This window comes from Lactuca sativa, chromosome 1 (genome assembly GCF_002870075.4).
Source record: "Lactuca sativa cultivar Salinas chromosome 1, Lsat_Salinas_v11, whole genome shotgun sequence".
NCBI classification, from domain to species: domain Eukaryota; kingdom Viridiplantae; phylum Streptophyta; class Magnoliopsida; order Asterales; family Asteraceae; genus Lactuca; species Lactuca sativa.
The window spans coordinates 131,940,831-131,957,164 of NC_056623.2; the positions used below are offsets into that span (position 1 = coordinate 131,940,831).

Consider the following 16,334-nt stretch of genomic DNA (forward strand, 5'->3'; position numbering starts at 1 on the left):
ACTCACAAGTTTGATTTAGAGAAGTTCACTTTGTAGAAGGTATAGTGAGGCACTGCACATCTCCACCTTGACTTGAGCATCCTCTACCATCAAGCCCTGAAGGAGCTTACCTCATGTGAGCATCAACTAAGACCAAGAAAATCTTGAACTTCTCCATGGGCAATGACATTGTTAACATGTCTGCTGGATTCACCTTGGTATCAATCTTCAGAATTGAGAACCTATCTATTTCCAGAATGCCACGAATGGAATTCAATCTGACATCAATATGCTTCGCCTTCTCATGATACGTAGGATTATTTGCAAGATTCAACATGATATGATTGTCACAGTACAATGTTGGATTCTCCATCTTCAGACCAGGACTCTGAATAAGCCCATGTAACCATATATCCTCCTTTATTCCTTCCGTCACAGACATGTACTCAAATTCAGTTTTAGACAAACCAATAGTATCTTGTAACGTTAACTTCCAACTGTTGGCACATCCGAACAAAGAGAAAAAATAACATGTATGTGACCTGTGATTCAACAAATCACCTCCATGATCAAATTCAGCATATCCAACCAAGTCAGTCTTCGTATTATATTCGTACACCAAGAAAACATCCTTTCATTCCCTTCAAGTATCATATGATCCATTTGACAGCTTCCCAGTGAGCCTTCCCTGGATTACTCACAAACCTTCTTACCACACTAACTGAATGATTCAAATCAGGTATGGTATAGACCATTTCATACATAACACTTCCAACAGCAGTAGAGTAAGGAACCCTGCTCAAGTACTTCCTTTCTTCATTACTTGTGGGTACAGTACCAAGTTTAAAGTGAGCCGCCAAAGGAGTTCCAACTGATTTGGACTGATCACAGTTAAAAGACTGTCGAACTTTCTCAATGTACTTTTGTTGAGAAATACACAACCGTCCCACTCTTCTATCCCTTTTAATCTCCATCCTTAGTATCTTCTTTGTTGCTCCCGAATCCTTCATCTCAAACTCATTCTTCAGGGGTTGCCTTCAAGTCATTTATTTTAGCCATGTCCTTGGTTACGATGAGCATATCATTAACATATAGCATCAGATATATGTTGGAATCTCGTGAAAATTCCTTTGAGTAGACATAATTATCAAGATGGTTCCGAGTGTAGCCATTCGAGATCATGAATGAATCAAATCTTGTGTACCATTGTCTTGGAGACCGCTTCAAACCATACAGATATTCTTTAGCAAACATACATGATCCTTTTTCGAATAAAGGAACCCTTCTGGCTAGGACATATAAATCTTCTCCTCTAAGTTCCCATAGAGAAATGCATTTTTCACATGAAGTTGTTCAAGCTCCAGATCAAATGCATTCACGATGGCCAAAAGAACCTTAATTGTCTTGTGCTTCACGACTGGTGAGAACACCTCGTGATAATTAATTCCTTCTTTTAGAGAAAACTATATTGCCACCAACCTTGCTTTGAACCTAGATGGTTCAACTCCTGGTATCCCTTCCTTCTTTTTAAAGATCGATTTGCATCCCATTGGATTTGCTCCCTTTATTAATGGAACTAGATCCCATGTTTCATTCTTCTCTAATGATTTCATTTAATCATTCATGGCCATCAACCAACTTGTTGCTTCGTTACTCGCCACTGCCTATTTATACAATTAAGGCTCCTCAATGTCAATGTCTTCTCAAGTTACGAAAGTGAAAGCAATGGATTCATGGTCATAAGAATTGACACATCCCACATATCTAGATGGTTGTCAAATAACCCTCTTTGATCTCCTACTTGATATAGATTCTAGCCCATCATCCTTTCCGACATCACTACTAGACGAAGATCCCATGGGTTGCTCTTAGGTTTCATATTCTCTAGTTTGTTCACTACCGCCTTGCTCTTCATCACTTATCACAACTCTGTTTGGAGTTTGAGATGAAAACTTCACCTTCTGGCTAGCACCTTGATCTTTGTTCCTTGCTTGACTTGTATCACCCCCTCCCTGGATACCTATGGCAGATTTATCAAAGGTTACATCTCTGCTCATGATAAATTTAGGATTTCTTCCTTCTTCTGTACACCACAGTCGATAACCTTTTACTCCTGTCGCATATCCTAGAAATATGCACTTCATTTCACGTGGCTCAAGTTTACCCTCATTCACATGAGCATATGCAAGGCATCCAAATATTGGTAAACCAGAATAGTCAGAGGGTTACCATACCTCTTGAGGAGTCTTCAAGTTAATAGCAGTTGATGGTGATTTATTCACTAGATAGCAAGCAATGTTCATTGCTTCTGCCCAAAATTGTTTAGATAAGTTATCAAATATCCGCATGGACCTTGCATGTTGCATGAGTGTTTGGTTCATCTGTTTAGCCACTCCATTCTGTTGTGGTATGTGTCGTATAGTGTGGTGCCTCACTATACCTTCTGCCTTGAATAAGTTTTCAAGTGAAGCATTGCAGAACTCTAACCAATTGTCAGTCCTTAGAGTATTGACCTGTTTTCCAGTCCATTTCTCAACCATGGTCTTCCACTCCTTAAACTTCCCAAACACCTCGTCTTGAATCTTCAGAAAGTATAACCAAACATTCCTTGAATAATCGTCAATGAACCTCATAAAGTATGAGCATTCTCCTTGAGAATCTAATGGTGCAGGACCCCATAGATCTAATTGAACATATTCCAGGATTTCCTTGCATTTGTGTTGACCGGTACTAAACTTCACTTTGCGATGTTTTCCCTTGACACAAGCTTCACAAAATTTTATCTTCCCAGTAGCCTCTCCATCAAGCAGTCCTTGTTTACTTAGAACTAACATGCCCTTCTCACTCATGTGCCCCAACCAGCCTTACCAATGTAGGATTAAGTTTGCATCCCAACAGTCGCCCTACGTTGAAAGAAGAGAAGATATAGAGGAAGGTTGTCAGAGGTAAGAGAGTATGATCAGATTAACTGGTAATGCTGGTGGTGTTTAATGGTGAGTAGAGAAATAGGTGGAGTCGTTCTTGATCTCACTTAAAGTAAAGTGGGAATTGAATTTTTAGGTTACAAGGTACTCCTGATGGTGGGAGTGGGGAAAGGCCCATGGGTTTGTTTTTTAATATTTAAATATATAATTAATAGTAACAATTAATTATTTTAAAAACAAAATTTTAAAGGGAAAAATAATTTTTTTTATAAGAGAGAGGTACTAAGCAGGCAACAAAAATACATTTTAGGGACCTCCCGAGTTAAAAAAAAAATTACAACAAAACACACATATTACCGCAAATCAGAGGGACCATACCCTTATCCTTGTTTTAATCCAAAACCCCCCATTATTGTTCGCCGTATGTGCTTTCTCCGACGTAACAAAATCAATCCATTCGTCGTATGTGTTTGCTTTTGAGCTTTTTTTTTCCTTTGTTATTATAGTAAATTTTATCTTTTTTTAGTTTTTACGGATCGGGCTCGAGCTTATTAGTTGCTTAGCTTGTATTCTTTGATATCTGTTTTTCATATACTTAAAGTATAGGTTTTGAATGGCTAAGTGACCTTAATTAGTATGTTTAATCTCGTGTAGAACCAGTTTTCTAATAGTTACACACTTACACTAAAGTTATATTTTAGCCGTTTATTTTTGTTGAATGTGTTGCGTGATATGTTCGGAAATAAGATTATAATCCAGATGAAGGGGAAAATGATTTGTCGTATATGTTGACATGTTGTTTGTTCATGGTATTATATACTAGGTGTGAAACATGTGTACTACACAGGTTTATTAAAAATAAAAATTTAATATCAATATTTAAACATTAAATATTTCATAAAATAATATTTTTACAAAAATAATGTAATTTTTTGGAACATTTATAAAAGAAATCAAATATTATTTAGAGAATTTATGAGACTTTTTTTTATCAAATTAATAGAATGATTTTCTTCCCTTATAAAATTCATTAGAATTTTATGGAATTTTATTTTAAAGAATGAAAATTCTCAAAAAATAACAAGTGGAAAATAAATTCTAAAACTCTCATAAAATTACATATGACAAAACTTTTGAAAATCAGATAAGTGAAAAAAAAAAAAAAAAAAAAAAAAAAAAAAAAAAAAAAAAAACCTATATTTATTAGGGAGAATATGAATATGATCCTCTTCATCAGTGATTTCAAAAAAAACGCTTTTAAAGAAAATGATATTGTCCACCCTTGATTCGAGTACTATAATCTGAACAGCATGGAAAGCTTTGATATTTGGATAAGATGTATCATTATTCTAATTTCTACAGCTGTGCTTCTATGACAATTAGCTTACACAGATCCAACTTTTACTAAATAATTCATTTATCTACTAAACCATTAATACAACAAAAATTATCAACCAAATCATCTCAAAATTATCTAAAATATGGATTTTTTCTTATTGTCATCAAAACTGCAAGCCCCATGTCTTCAGCAGGAGTCGGTTTCATAAACCAGAGGACCGGTTTGCATACTCCTGAACCAGTGACCCAAACAAAGAAGCTCTCTCAATCAAGCGTGAAGGTTTGTCAAATTCTTTAGCATAACCTATTTCCAACAATTCACAACACAACACAGTGAGTTCGGGAGGTTGAAAACCAGAAGCACAGAAAGTGTTTTCAAGAGAAGAACGAGAAATTACTCACCAGCATCAATGACAAGAACACGATCACAATCCATGACTGTTGGTATTCTATGAGCAATGCTAATGATTGTACATTCAGCAAAGTCTTCTCGTATGATTTTCTGAATGACAGCATCTGTTTGTGAATCCACTGAAGCTGTTGCTTCATCCATGAACAACAATCTACTGTGCTTCAGCATCACTCGACCCAAACAAAGAAGTTGTCTTTGTCCCACGCTCCAGTTATCCCCATTATCAACAACTAGGAACGAAATCAATATGTTCAAACACAAAAATTAGATCAAAGAATTCTTCTTACATCAAATCAAGTGGTAGTGTCAGTTTGTTTCTTCTAGTTATACCTGGAGAATCCAGTTTTCCAGGTTTTGAAGCTACAACATCATCAAGTTGGCATCGTTCAAGACTCTGCAAAAAACAAGTTTCATGCATGTATAAGATATTGACTGAGATTCATAAAACGTGTCATGCATGTTCCATGGAAAAATAAAAATTACGTACGTACCCTCCAGATCTGTTCATCGGAATATTGGCCAATAGGGTCGATATTGCTTCTCACAGTGCCTTCGAAAAGGATCGGTTCTTGAGGAATGATTCCAAAACGAGACCTGAGATCATGGAGTCCGATGGTGGAGATGTTGATGTCATCAACGATTATGCTTCCGCCAGAAGGCTCCACTAACCTAAACATGACTTGGATCAGAGTTGATTTTCCACCTCCGGTTCTACCAACCACACCAATCTTTTCACCTCCTTTAATGCTCAGTGTAATCCCTTTGATCACCAAAGGCGTGTTTGGACGATATCTTACCTGTGCTCACAAACCAATCGTTCAACAGCTTCAAAATCTTAAAAACGGTTGTAACTTGTATTTAGGGTGGGATAGGGCTGAATTATTGTAAGAATGAAAAGATTTGTAAGAACTTGGGAACTAATAATCTGCTTAACATTTTTCAAACCATAACACTGATCTTCTCTAAATGATGCGTGTAAGTCATATCTAAGTTCAAAAAATGATTTGACATTTTTTATTTATTTTGGAAATTTACATGTATGCACAATCAGTAGTTATATGAACCGATGATAAACATAGGGTAAATTACACCAATAGTCTCTCGTGTGGATGCCAGAAAGCCTGATTAGTCCCTATTTTCAAAAATTAACTCGGACCGTCCCTAGGTTTGATTTTTCTTGCATGCTTAGTCCCTATTGACATGAAATGACTGTTTTACCCTTAATTATTTCTTTTTAGATTTTCTTTTATTTCTTTATCAGTTTTAAATAAAAAAGAAAATAAACCAAAAATCCCCACCCCTCCTTACGACACTTCCGTTCTCACCTCCTTATTCCTCCGGCAACAACTCGATCTGAAACCCTCCATCTGAAACTTCATCGACGACTTCCGATGGTGGCGCACAGGTGAAGAAGGTGATCGCCGACTTCCGAAAAAGCATCGCCATCGTAGTTCCACTAAAAAAAACTTCTCCTCTTTTCTTTAACTCCACTGACGATCACACATCTGCAAATCCGACCTGTAACTCTCAAATCCCAAGCGCAAACCGGTATAAAACCCAACATGTGGCGATGAACGCTCCATCTTTGGCGAACAGGTGGTGATTAAGACAGAAGGTTTTCAGTTGAACAGATGTAGACTCAACAGTGGAGCTTTGATTCAGACTGTGGAGATGGATGTTTTAAATGATGATCTGTTGAAACCCTAACCGACGTCAATATCGACACACATGTGAGTTGGTGACGGTGAGGGTGGGCGTCGAAAGGAGCCTCTGTCAGATTTATATTAAGAAAGAGGGTAGAGAAAGAGGTCGAAGACCATCGCAGGAGCCTCCGTTAGATCCCGTCGTTTCCGTCAGAGAAGACGAGCACTAGATTCCGATGAAAAGGCTCAAGAACGACGACCACAACCACCCATTAGAAAGGGGTGGGGAATGTTCGCCGGAGGGTGGAGACAGTGATGGTGGTCGGCAATTGGTATGTTGTGTTTGGGTGCTTCTTTACGATCAGTAATAGTGAAGGGATGGATGGGTTGGGGGAAATGAAGGGGAAGGGTTTATTTTATCTTTTTTATTGAAATTCATAATAAAAATATTAAATTAATTAAAAAATAAAAATAGAAGGGTATTATGGTCATTTTAAATTAGGCATCGACTAAGCTCGCAACAAAATCGTCTTTCAGGGATGAAGTGTGTAAGGTTAAAACAAACGAGGGATGATCCGAGTTAATTTTTGAAAATATGAACTAAACATACTTTCTAGCATGTACACGAGGGACGAATGGTGTAATTTACCCATAAACATAATCAACAGTTATGACTGCTGATTGTGCTCATCAGCAGTCATATGACTACTAATCATGCTCATCCGCAGTCCATATAACTACTGATGAGCTGATTTTGAGTTCTCAAGTTCAAACAAATCATCATTTCCAAAAAAACCCAAAAATAAAAAAGCGTCAAAATGTTTTTTCTTAGTCTAAATATGGCTTAGACTTACCATTTGGAGAAGATGGGTTTTTTTCGGTTTTCAAAAGTGATCATTTGATTATGAGTTCTCAAGTTCTCTCAAATCTTTTGGTTTTCAAAAGAATTTGGCACGGGTGGGATATATATATATATATATATATATATATATATATATATATATATATATATATATATATATATATATATATATATATATATATATATATATATTCAACAACGAACCAATTTAAAACCATAAAAGCAAGGAACCACTACTTTTTCAGGTTTTAGAACTTATTATTTATCGAAAATATATAAATTCATAACTTTAGATTGTGAATGCTAAAAAATAAATTATATATTATTCAGATTTACAATGTGAACTTGCGTAGATTCACGCTGTGAATTTGATGAGATAAAAAAAAATAAACCTTTTTTTATTGAATTAGATATCAATGGAAAGAGGATAAAAAGTTTTGAATTTTATATTTTTAGTTTTTTTTTTTTCAATAAAAAAATATGCTCTAAAAGTTAAAAAAAAAAAAAATGATTCATTGGTTCTATGGTTTAAAATGGTTAGTTGTTGTATATATACATAAGTGATCTTTATAAGTTATCTACCTGTAAATCTTCGAGCTCTACATTTCCATTAGAAGGCCAATTTGAAGGAGGGCGATTGTCATTCTTCACCCATTCAGCCTCTGATGGTAAGTTACTGAACTGTTTTATCCTTTCAACAGAAACCATCCGATTTTCGACTGAGCAGCTCATATACACAGCCCAAAACAACGATACATTGAGTGACAATCCATACGACAATGATAGTCCCACATTTTCTATAATGAAGATGAAAGATCCACATTTTCAACATCAATCAGTTTTCTAACATAAAAACAACAAATGGAAGTGTTTGATTAGTTGTGTTGGGATCGAATTTACCTGGTTTAACGATACTGCTAGGCAAGATGATCAAGAACAACGTGGAAACACATAAAAATAAGCTTCCAAGGAACTCCAAACGGAAACCTAACCACTCATTGGACCCATTATTGTGGAAATCCATTCTCAAGTTTCCATTCACACGATCAACATTTTCTTGAACAAACCTCTCCTGCTTTTTAAAACACCGAATTGTCATAACCCGAGAAATGGTGAATAACGGGTGCCTTTGTAATTGAGTCAAGCCGTGTTAATTCACGAGATGTTGCAAGAAAGTATCCCTGAATTAAATTAATGAATCAAGAAATCAGAATTTTGATTTGCGTTATTGCATGCTAAATTTTGAACGTACCCGATACCAAAAATTGAGCCAACCCAATGGAATCAGTAAGAACACAGTTGGCCAAGCATACTGACAAGTAATGATGATGATGCTAATCACTGATATGTACATAACAAGACTTATGCTCATTAGGAAAGGAACTAACACATCGATGTTTGTTTGATCACTTGAAGCCTGAAAAATGATTCAACACATAAGCATTAAGCATAAGGAGGGAGGGTCTTGTAACAGAAATGGGAACGTATGTATTAAGAAACTATATACCCTACTAAGAATCCTTCCTGAAGGTGTAGTGTCAAAAAATGACATTGGAGCATGAAGAATGCTGTGAAGCATTTGCGTAAAGAAACTCTGGGAGGTTTTAAGCCCGAGGATTGTTGAGGAAATAACTCTACCGAATACCAAAAGGAAGGATAAAAGGGCGATAGAGATATAAACTTGTATAAACAACGTAGGGTTGAAAGAGGATGCACGTGTGTCGGAGGTTTCGTAGGACAACCAATAGTCGCTTGCCATCTGTGCACCTTGCCATGCAAATGAGAAAAACAAAACAATAATCACACCCCACCATCCAAAAGCCTCGGTAAGGTACACTTTATAGACACTTGAGCTGATCCTTCCCGTTTCCCTCTCTTCTTCTTCAACTAATTTCGATGTGCCTATGAGAGAACTAGACTTGGATCTTTCTAAATTCTTCTCATCTTCTTCCATTGGGTTATGGCTAGGAGACTTCTGAAGAGGTCCATGAGAAGGGGTTTCAGTTGTTTTATCTTCCATTTCTACTAGTTGCATAGAGGCTTCGTGAGCAGACACTAGTGCCTTAAAATCCAAGCCAGATTCTAGAAGTTTATCGTATTTTCCTGATTCAACAATCTTCCCATCTCGCATCACCTTATACAATCAAAGTTAAATTGAATTATCCATGTATCAAGAATCAAGAGCTTAATCTCTAAAACTAAAATAGACTAGTGGTATAGAGTTACTTACTAAGATTAGATCAACATTATGGAGGAAATCAACTTGGTGGGTATCGAGCAAGATTGTCTTGTTTCTAAGAGCTCCCCTCACACACTCCTACACCATCAAAAACAAATAAAAACATAAAGATTTGTATAGAAAAAACAAATATGCGTGAATTTTCATATTCTATTATGATGGATCAATCAATCAATCACCTTGAATATCGAGGAACCGGTGTGAGCATCTACAGCACTAAAGACATCATCAAGAAGATAGATATCACAATCTTGATAAACAGCTCTGGCAAGCTGAATCCTCTGCTTTTGACCACCACTCAAGTTAATCCCACGCTCTCCGATTTCAGTATGATCTCCGAATTCCATCATTTCCAAGTCTTTCTCCAAGCTACACATCTTAATTACTTCCTTGTATTTTGGTTTATCCATTGGCAAACCGAACAAAATGTTCTCTTGGATTGTCCCATTCTGAATCCATGCCGTTTGTGGAACATATGCAGTGCTTCCACACACCCTCACCTATTTCATATATCAACAACAAAGTTTATCACATGTTGTCAATCAAGTTTATTAAGATCAGGATCTTATCCAAGTTCGTTTTATATTTTGCAAAATCATGAAGATCCTACCAAAACGAATTTATATTTAAATTTTCTTGTAAGGCCTTGTGTGTGCAGTATAAATTATAACTTGATGTCAATTAAGACTTCAATACGGAGTCAACTTTTATTTTTTAAACATGAATCATAATTTTTGTCGTTACAAACCGTAAAAAATTATGAAGAAAGCATCTTAATTATAAAAACAAACATGATCATTATAATTTAGAACTAAAGGCTTACGATCACAAATGTAATATCATTAGTGTAACCTGCCTAATTTGAGATTTAGTGATGATGGTCTATAAGAATTTTGCAACTTCGAATGCTCAATTTCAATTTGAATAACAGAAATTGTTAGGCTCGACTATATAATAAAACTATAGAGGTGTGATCAGATCGTATTAAGATCTTAGTCATATCCCACTATAGATCTTGTTTTAGATAGATCTTAGTGAGATCGGGATCATTTTTGGCTTGCAGGATTTTAAATTTATAAGATCTTAAGATCAAAATCGGGATCTTAACAACCATGTTGTCAATAATTTCAATAATCTTTCTTGAACGGTTACCTTCCCGGAGATTTTGTGCATTTCACCAATAACCGATGAAAGAAGAGATGATTTCCCAGAACCTACAGTCCCAACAATTGCTGCAAGTTCACCTTTTTTAATGGTAAAATTTAAATTCTTGACTACACCTCCTTCAATACATTCATCATCCCAACTAAAAGACCCATTTTCAACTTCAACCGTTGTCATTCCACTACAATTCTCCTCCCTCTCTACTGCCCCCTCATCCAACTCCTTACTTAACATGAACTCATCCAATCTACCCAAAGAAATCATGGCTTGAGAGAGGGAAATCATCGATTGTGGGAATGTTCGAATTGGCTCTTGTAGATTCTTGATCAGTGATGTAGCAGTGAACACTGTCCCTGCATCAAGTGGGATCCCAAACAAAACCGCACTCCCAAAGGTGAGTGAAGAGACAAACAAAGGGGTACTCCACAAAAGGATCATGTTTCCACCAAATGAGGTCACGAATTTTTTAAGCCACCAAAATTCAGACTCACGAAAGGCTAGAATCCTCTTGTTGAAATGCTCTTCCCATGCTTGGAACTTAATCACCCTCATGTAGTTAAGCATCTCGTTTGTTGCTTTCAACCTCGAATCACGCTTTTGCATTATCTTAAACTGAAATCTGTTGTTCCTATTAGTACCCAAAATCACAAGAATGACTATTACCAAGACCCCAAGTAAAGCTACCAACGAAGGTGTCCCAAGGTAGGAGTAAAGAATGACTAACGCCACTGCAACTTGGAGTGGCATAAGCCAAATAGCATGCAACTGAAGCATCATATCTGAGAGTTGTTGAGCATCTACAGCCATGTAGTTCACAATCTGTCCAACACCATGGGATTGTCGAGAAGAGCAAGAGAGGCGTAACCCCTTTTTGTAAAGGGAAGTTATAAGGGTGGAGCGGATTAACATTCCAAGCATCTGAGAATGAAAATTGAAGTGGTGGGTTGACAAAACTTCAATTAGTTTCGCAACAAGAAGGATTAGTATCAAATAGTATCCCTCATATGGAGAGGTACTCTTCCCTGAAGTGAAATCTATGAATCTTTGGATCAACAAAGGCCCAACATACGTGACACATAGCTTTATAATCGCAAGAAAAGCAGTGAAGGCAACATTTTTCCAAAAACATCGAACCAATGTAACCCTTACAGGGTGTTTCGAATTTTCATGAGGCTTTGGCCAATTTTTTTCAAAAAGTTTGGAGAGTTTCTCTGCTTTGTGTTGGGGTGAAAGTGTTGGGATGTCTTTTAGTTTTAAAGGGGTTTTGTACCCTTTTTGCAACAACGGGTTCATCCAAATCCAAAACATCTTTGATGGGATTGAAGCTAATGCCCATCCAGTCACTTCTTCTACCTCCGACTCTAATACTTTACCATTACCATTTGGTATTAGCGATTCTGATTCTCTATTCGCTATGATTCTGGTTGACCAAGTTATGGACATAATTAAGAGGAAAACCGAAAATGGCAAACATATCAATGAAATTATGTCTTGGGATTTCAAAACTGAAGTGTTGGAAATGAACCGGATAATACTAGAAGAAGCCATTAAAGCAATGATGATGAAATTTACAACCCAGAAAACACGAAGGGAGAGCGGATGTGTTGAGGCTTGAAATCTCTTCTCGTGGATGATCAACAAAGTGATTACAAGGAAAACTAAAGCTTGAATCAACCAACAAATCCCATCTATTAGCTTCCATGACATCTCGTTGTTTTGTACAAATGCTAGAATAGATGAAACCAAAGATAAAACCACTAGAATTGTTGTGACGAGTAAAGTCAGCTTAAACCAAACATTGGTGTTATTGACAACAAGTCTAGTTTTAGGAAAAAGAGGTTCTTCTTCTTCATAGGTGGACGTGGACCTTGAGTTGAGCTTATGAATTATTGCAAAGAGGAAGAGGATGAGAAGGAACAAGACATCGATAGAGGATAAAAGTGCTCTTTGAGGGCATGGAGAGAAGAAGATGAACTTTAGCCATTGGAGTATGGTTGAAGTTCCAGAAGCTTCCACCACAACAGAGGTTGAAGAACATGAAAGAGAAGTCATCCAAGATGAAGCACTAGAAGCCATCGAATTTGACGCATGCTCAAACCCACTAAAGATTTTATTTGTGTTACCTTGTGGAATACTTTCGATTTGTATTCTACACTTCAACACGTCTCAAAACTAGAAATATAGTTTAAATAAACATTGAATTGAATTCAGTGCATGCAATGCATGCAAAATACGTTTCTCGTTGAAGTTCAAGAAAAGAATATAAATTTTAATACGGTAAATTACATGAACGGTCCCTATAGTTTAGTTTAATTTATGTGTTTGGTCCATAACATTTTTTCCATAATGCAGATAGTCCCTATCATTAGGTTTTATTTCGATTTTGGTCACTAGCTTACAGAAAGACTAAAATACCTTACTGATATTTTTTCTTTTTTAATTCCTTTCTAGTTTTATAATACTTTTATTATAAAGTATTAATCACAAATTATTTTTAAAAGACTAAAATACCCTTACTGATCTTGAGTTCATAGAATGAAAGTTTCAAAATATAAAAAAGAAATTAAAAATATTTTTAAAATATTAAAAACACACATTAAAAGCAAAATAATCAATTCAAACCAACCAACGACCAAACCACGATGACCATTAACGGGAAAATAATCTCTCTCTTCTAATAAACAAAACCTATACTTGTCACTTGGCATTTTCTCATAATTTATGATTTTTTCGTATGTTTTTAAAAAAATTACACGTCAGTATTTTTTACTTGTCAATTGTCAATTTTTCATAATTATAATTTTTTTAAAAAATTCTATTGATTATTATGCGGTTAATCTGGAAACAAACCACATGATTCTATTATCATTTAAAATTCGAATTTGATTCTTTCCTTCCGTAAATATAGCATATGTGACTTCCCATATAATAATCAAATTCAAACGCTCCATTTTTCTCTCAAATCCTAATCACCATTCAAATGTTATACCCTTTATCACTTTTTTGTTGTTGCTCTACACTAATCGGATCCAAACCCCTGCGTCCTCATTCTTTTTTCAATAAGAACATGATGCTTAAAATATAAAGCCCATTTCGTCCTCTGATGCAATGGAAGGGTTTTTTTCCGATGACTATTTGAGGTTAAGAGATTCGATCTTTTTTCAATTATTTTGTTTCAAAACGCAAGAAAAGGTTGGTGTTACACAGTATTTTATGAAGGATGGTGTGTTATGGTCAGATACAGGTTCGTCTTTTCATCTTAAATCTCAATTGTCAATCGGTTTGTAGCAGATATGGAAATCAAATTGATTTTCGGCCCAAAACTCAAACCCAAATCCTATTAAATATGCTCATTTGTGTTTGAATTCCATGGATTTTTATACATCTTTTGTCTTATTTGTTGTTTTTATCACATGGAAATCAAACGTAGCATATATTGAATTGTCGTTTTTGGTTTAAATATGTAATTTCTTTTGAAACCCAAAAAATCAAAATCTTTATACAAATGTCATATACTATTAAACTTATATTGGTGCCAAATCCTTTTTTAAACTCGTCAGCCTTGATTTTTAATAGGCAATATTTTTTTTCATGTTTTTAAGGATATGTATGCATTCATCTAATCTAGATTTTTTGCGTTTTCACACTCAATGGTGGTCAAGGAAACTGATGCAAGCTTTCAGTTACAAGTGGATCTGGTATGTTATTTGTTCACAAATCTTTAATTTTCTTAATTTATTCTAAAACCCCAAACGTTGTCTTGAGCGACTTCCTAATTAGAGCTTCCATGGAGATTGCTACAATGTTCCTTTCTCTCACTATACATTTTGTATACAAACAACATCACTTCTAAATAGAGATTAGTTTCTAAGACTCCTCCGAGCATATGAACTTTGACAAGTTTTTAGTTTAAATTTACTAAGTTGCCTGTCCATTTGAAGAATTAATGATACTAATTTGAATAATGAAATTACATAATATTTGGTGGTGGTTTCATGTGGTATGAATTAACAATGGAATTAAATTTTATATGTTGTGGTAATTGCTAGGATCTTTGGTTCTACTATTGTAGTACTAATCTTACAATTCATATTATTTGGGGAGATGAAAGATGTATGTTTTTTCTATATCTCCTAATAACCTTTTATTTTGGATCTGTACTTTTGGTTAATGTTAATGGTTGTGTTATATTTTTGATACTACTATTTTACTTACACTCCGAGTCCAATTGCTATTTTAAATGTATAGTGAAAAATCATGTAAATTTTGGTTTATTGTTGGTCAAAACATGATTAGATGGTTCAGAATCAAAGTTAACCATTTGTATATACGTTTACAGGAGTTCGAACTATAATAATTTGAATTAGTTTGTTCTATTCTTACCATAATCACAACCCTAATCACCGGCATACTTCAATTTTATATTACAAAAAATTTCATTAATCCCAGTTTGGTTATGTCTTACTGTGCAGTGTTTGATGGAAGGGGATTACCTGGATTGCATAAATTACCATAACAAATCTTGAGTTCCTATAAGTTGGAGTCATGTGTTTCATATGAACCGGATCTTCATGATTTGAATGTCTCTAGCACTTGTAGTGATGATTGTTGTTGCTCAAGCCATGACATCATAGGCACATCATGGACGATAGACATGCTAATAGAATTAATATGTTATATGTTTTTTAGCTTAATATTCTACCTTTGAACTGAAGTATCCTGTTGGGACACTGGAAGCTCCGTTCACACCTACAACAAGTAGGTACTTAACATCAACTAATAGCTCTTGAAGTGGATACAATTGTATGTGTGTGGGGAGACTTATTGATGTATTTTCAAGCCTAAATTCAATAAAAAAAAAAAAGTTGTTTTACAGTTATGGAAACATAATTGCTAAGTTATAAATTGAACCAAATGTAACAATATATAGTTACAAACAATACATTTAAGTTTCTAAAAAAATAACCGTTTGCAAATGTATTATTAATTTCAATGTCTATTAACTTTCAAAGATATTTTACTCAGTCCCGTGTAGTACACGGGTTATAACCTAGTTTGTAAATGAAAGAAAGTTTCAAAAACGTTCTAGAAAGATCATTAAAGTTTTACGTGTTTAAAAAATATCAAGGTTTTATACACAAAAAAAATAAAAAAAATAAAAAAATAAAAAAGTCATTTGTTCACATCTAACCTTAAGAGCATCAACAAATGTGAGTTCAATAGTAAAGTTGAATGAGGTGGCAAGTCTATATGTCATTCAATGGATAAAACTCTATCATTATGAGATGCCGTTTTGACATTTAATGGATTTGGAGTTCAATGGTCATAGAACTCTTCAAAGTGAAAAAGAAAAGTTTTAATTTTTAAATATTTACTATAAATTACATTTTATAACATTCTATTGAACTTTGTAGAGTTCAATGCATTTTAAGAAAAATATGCTAGAGTTGTATGGATTATAAAAAAATAATGTGACAATCTATTGAACTCTATGAAGTTCAATGCATTGTGGATGCCCTAATACTAATCAGATCTATCATGTACACGAATCACTTGGCATATTACTTAAGGGCGGAGCCACCCTAGAATTAGGGTAGGCCCAAATCAACCCTTACATTTTCAATCTTTTTTATTTTTTGTTTTAAAAATAAGATTTCATTTGGATATTATATATATATATATATATATATATATATATATATATATATATATATATATATATATATATATATATATATATATATATATGTTATTTTTCTCCTCATGTTAAACT

General features: G+C 34.7%; 1 protein-coding gene and 1 long non-coding RNA gene across 2 annotated transcripts; one reads left to right on the forward strand and one right to left on the reverse strand.

The window, feature by feature from the left end:
* Nucleotides 1–4,200: 4,200 nt before the first annotated feature.
* Nucleotides 4,201–12,698, reverse strand: LOC111909397 (ABC transporter C family member 4-like). The gene is given in 12 exon segments (XM_052767569.1): nt 4,201–4,545; nt 4,644–4,883; nt 4,984–5,047; nt 5,145–5,450; nt 7,741–7,955; nt 8,059–8,261; nt 8,263–8,339; nt 8,411–8,575; nt 8,666–9,292; nt 9,389–9,475; nt 9,577–9,897; nt 10,550–12,698. Coding segments are annotated over 12 exon segments (4,494 nt in total). The 5' UTR covers nt 12,638–12,698; the 3' UTR covers nt 4,201–4,444.
* An 844-nt stretch (nt 12,699–13,542) lies between these two features.
* Nucleotides 13,543–15,249, forward strand: LOC122194569 (uncharacterized). The gene is made up of 2 exons (XR_006183999.1): nt 13,543–14,259; nt 15,034–15,249. It is a non-coding gene; the product is annotated as an uncharacterized LOC122194569 (long non-coding RNA).
* Nucleotides 15,250–16,334: the final 1,085 nt, after the last annotated feature.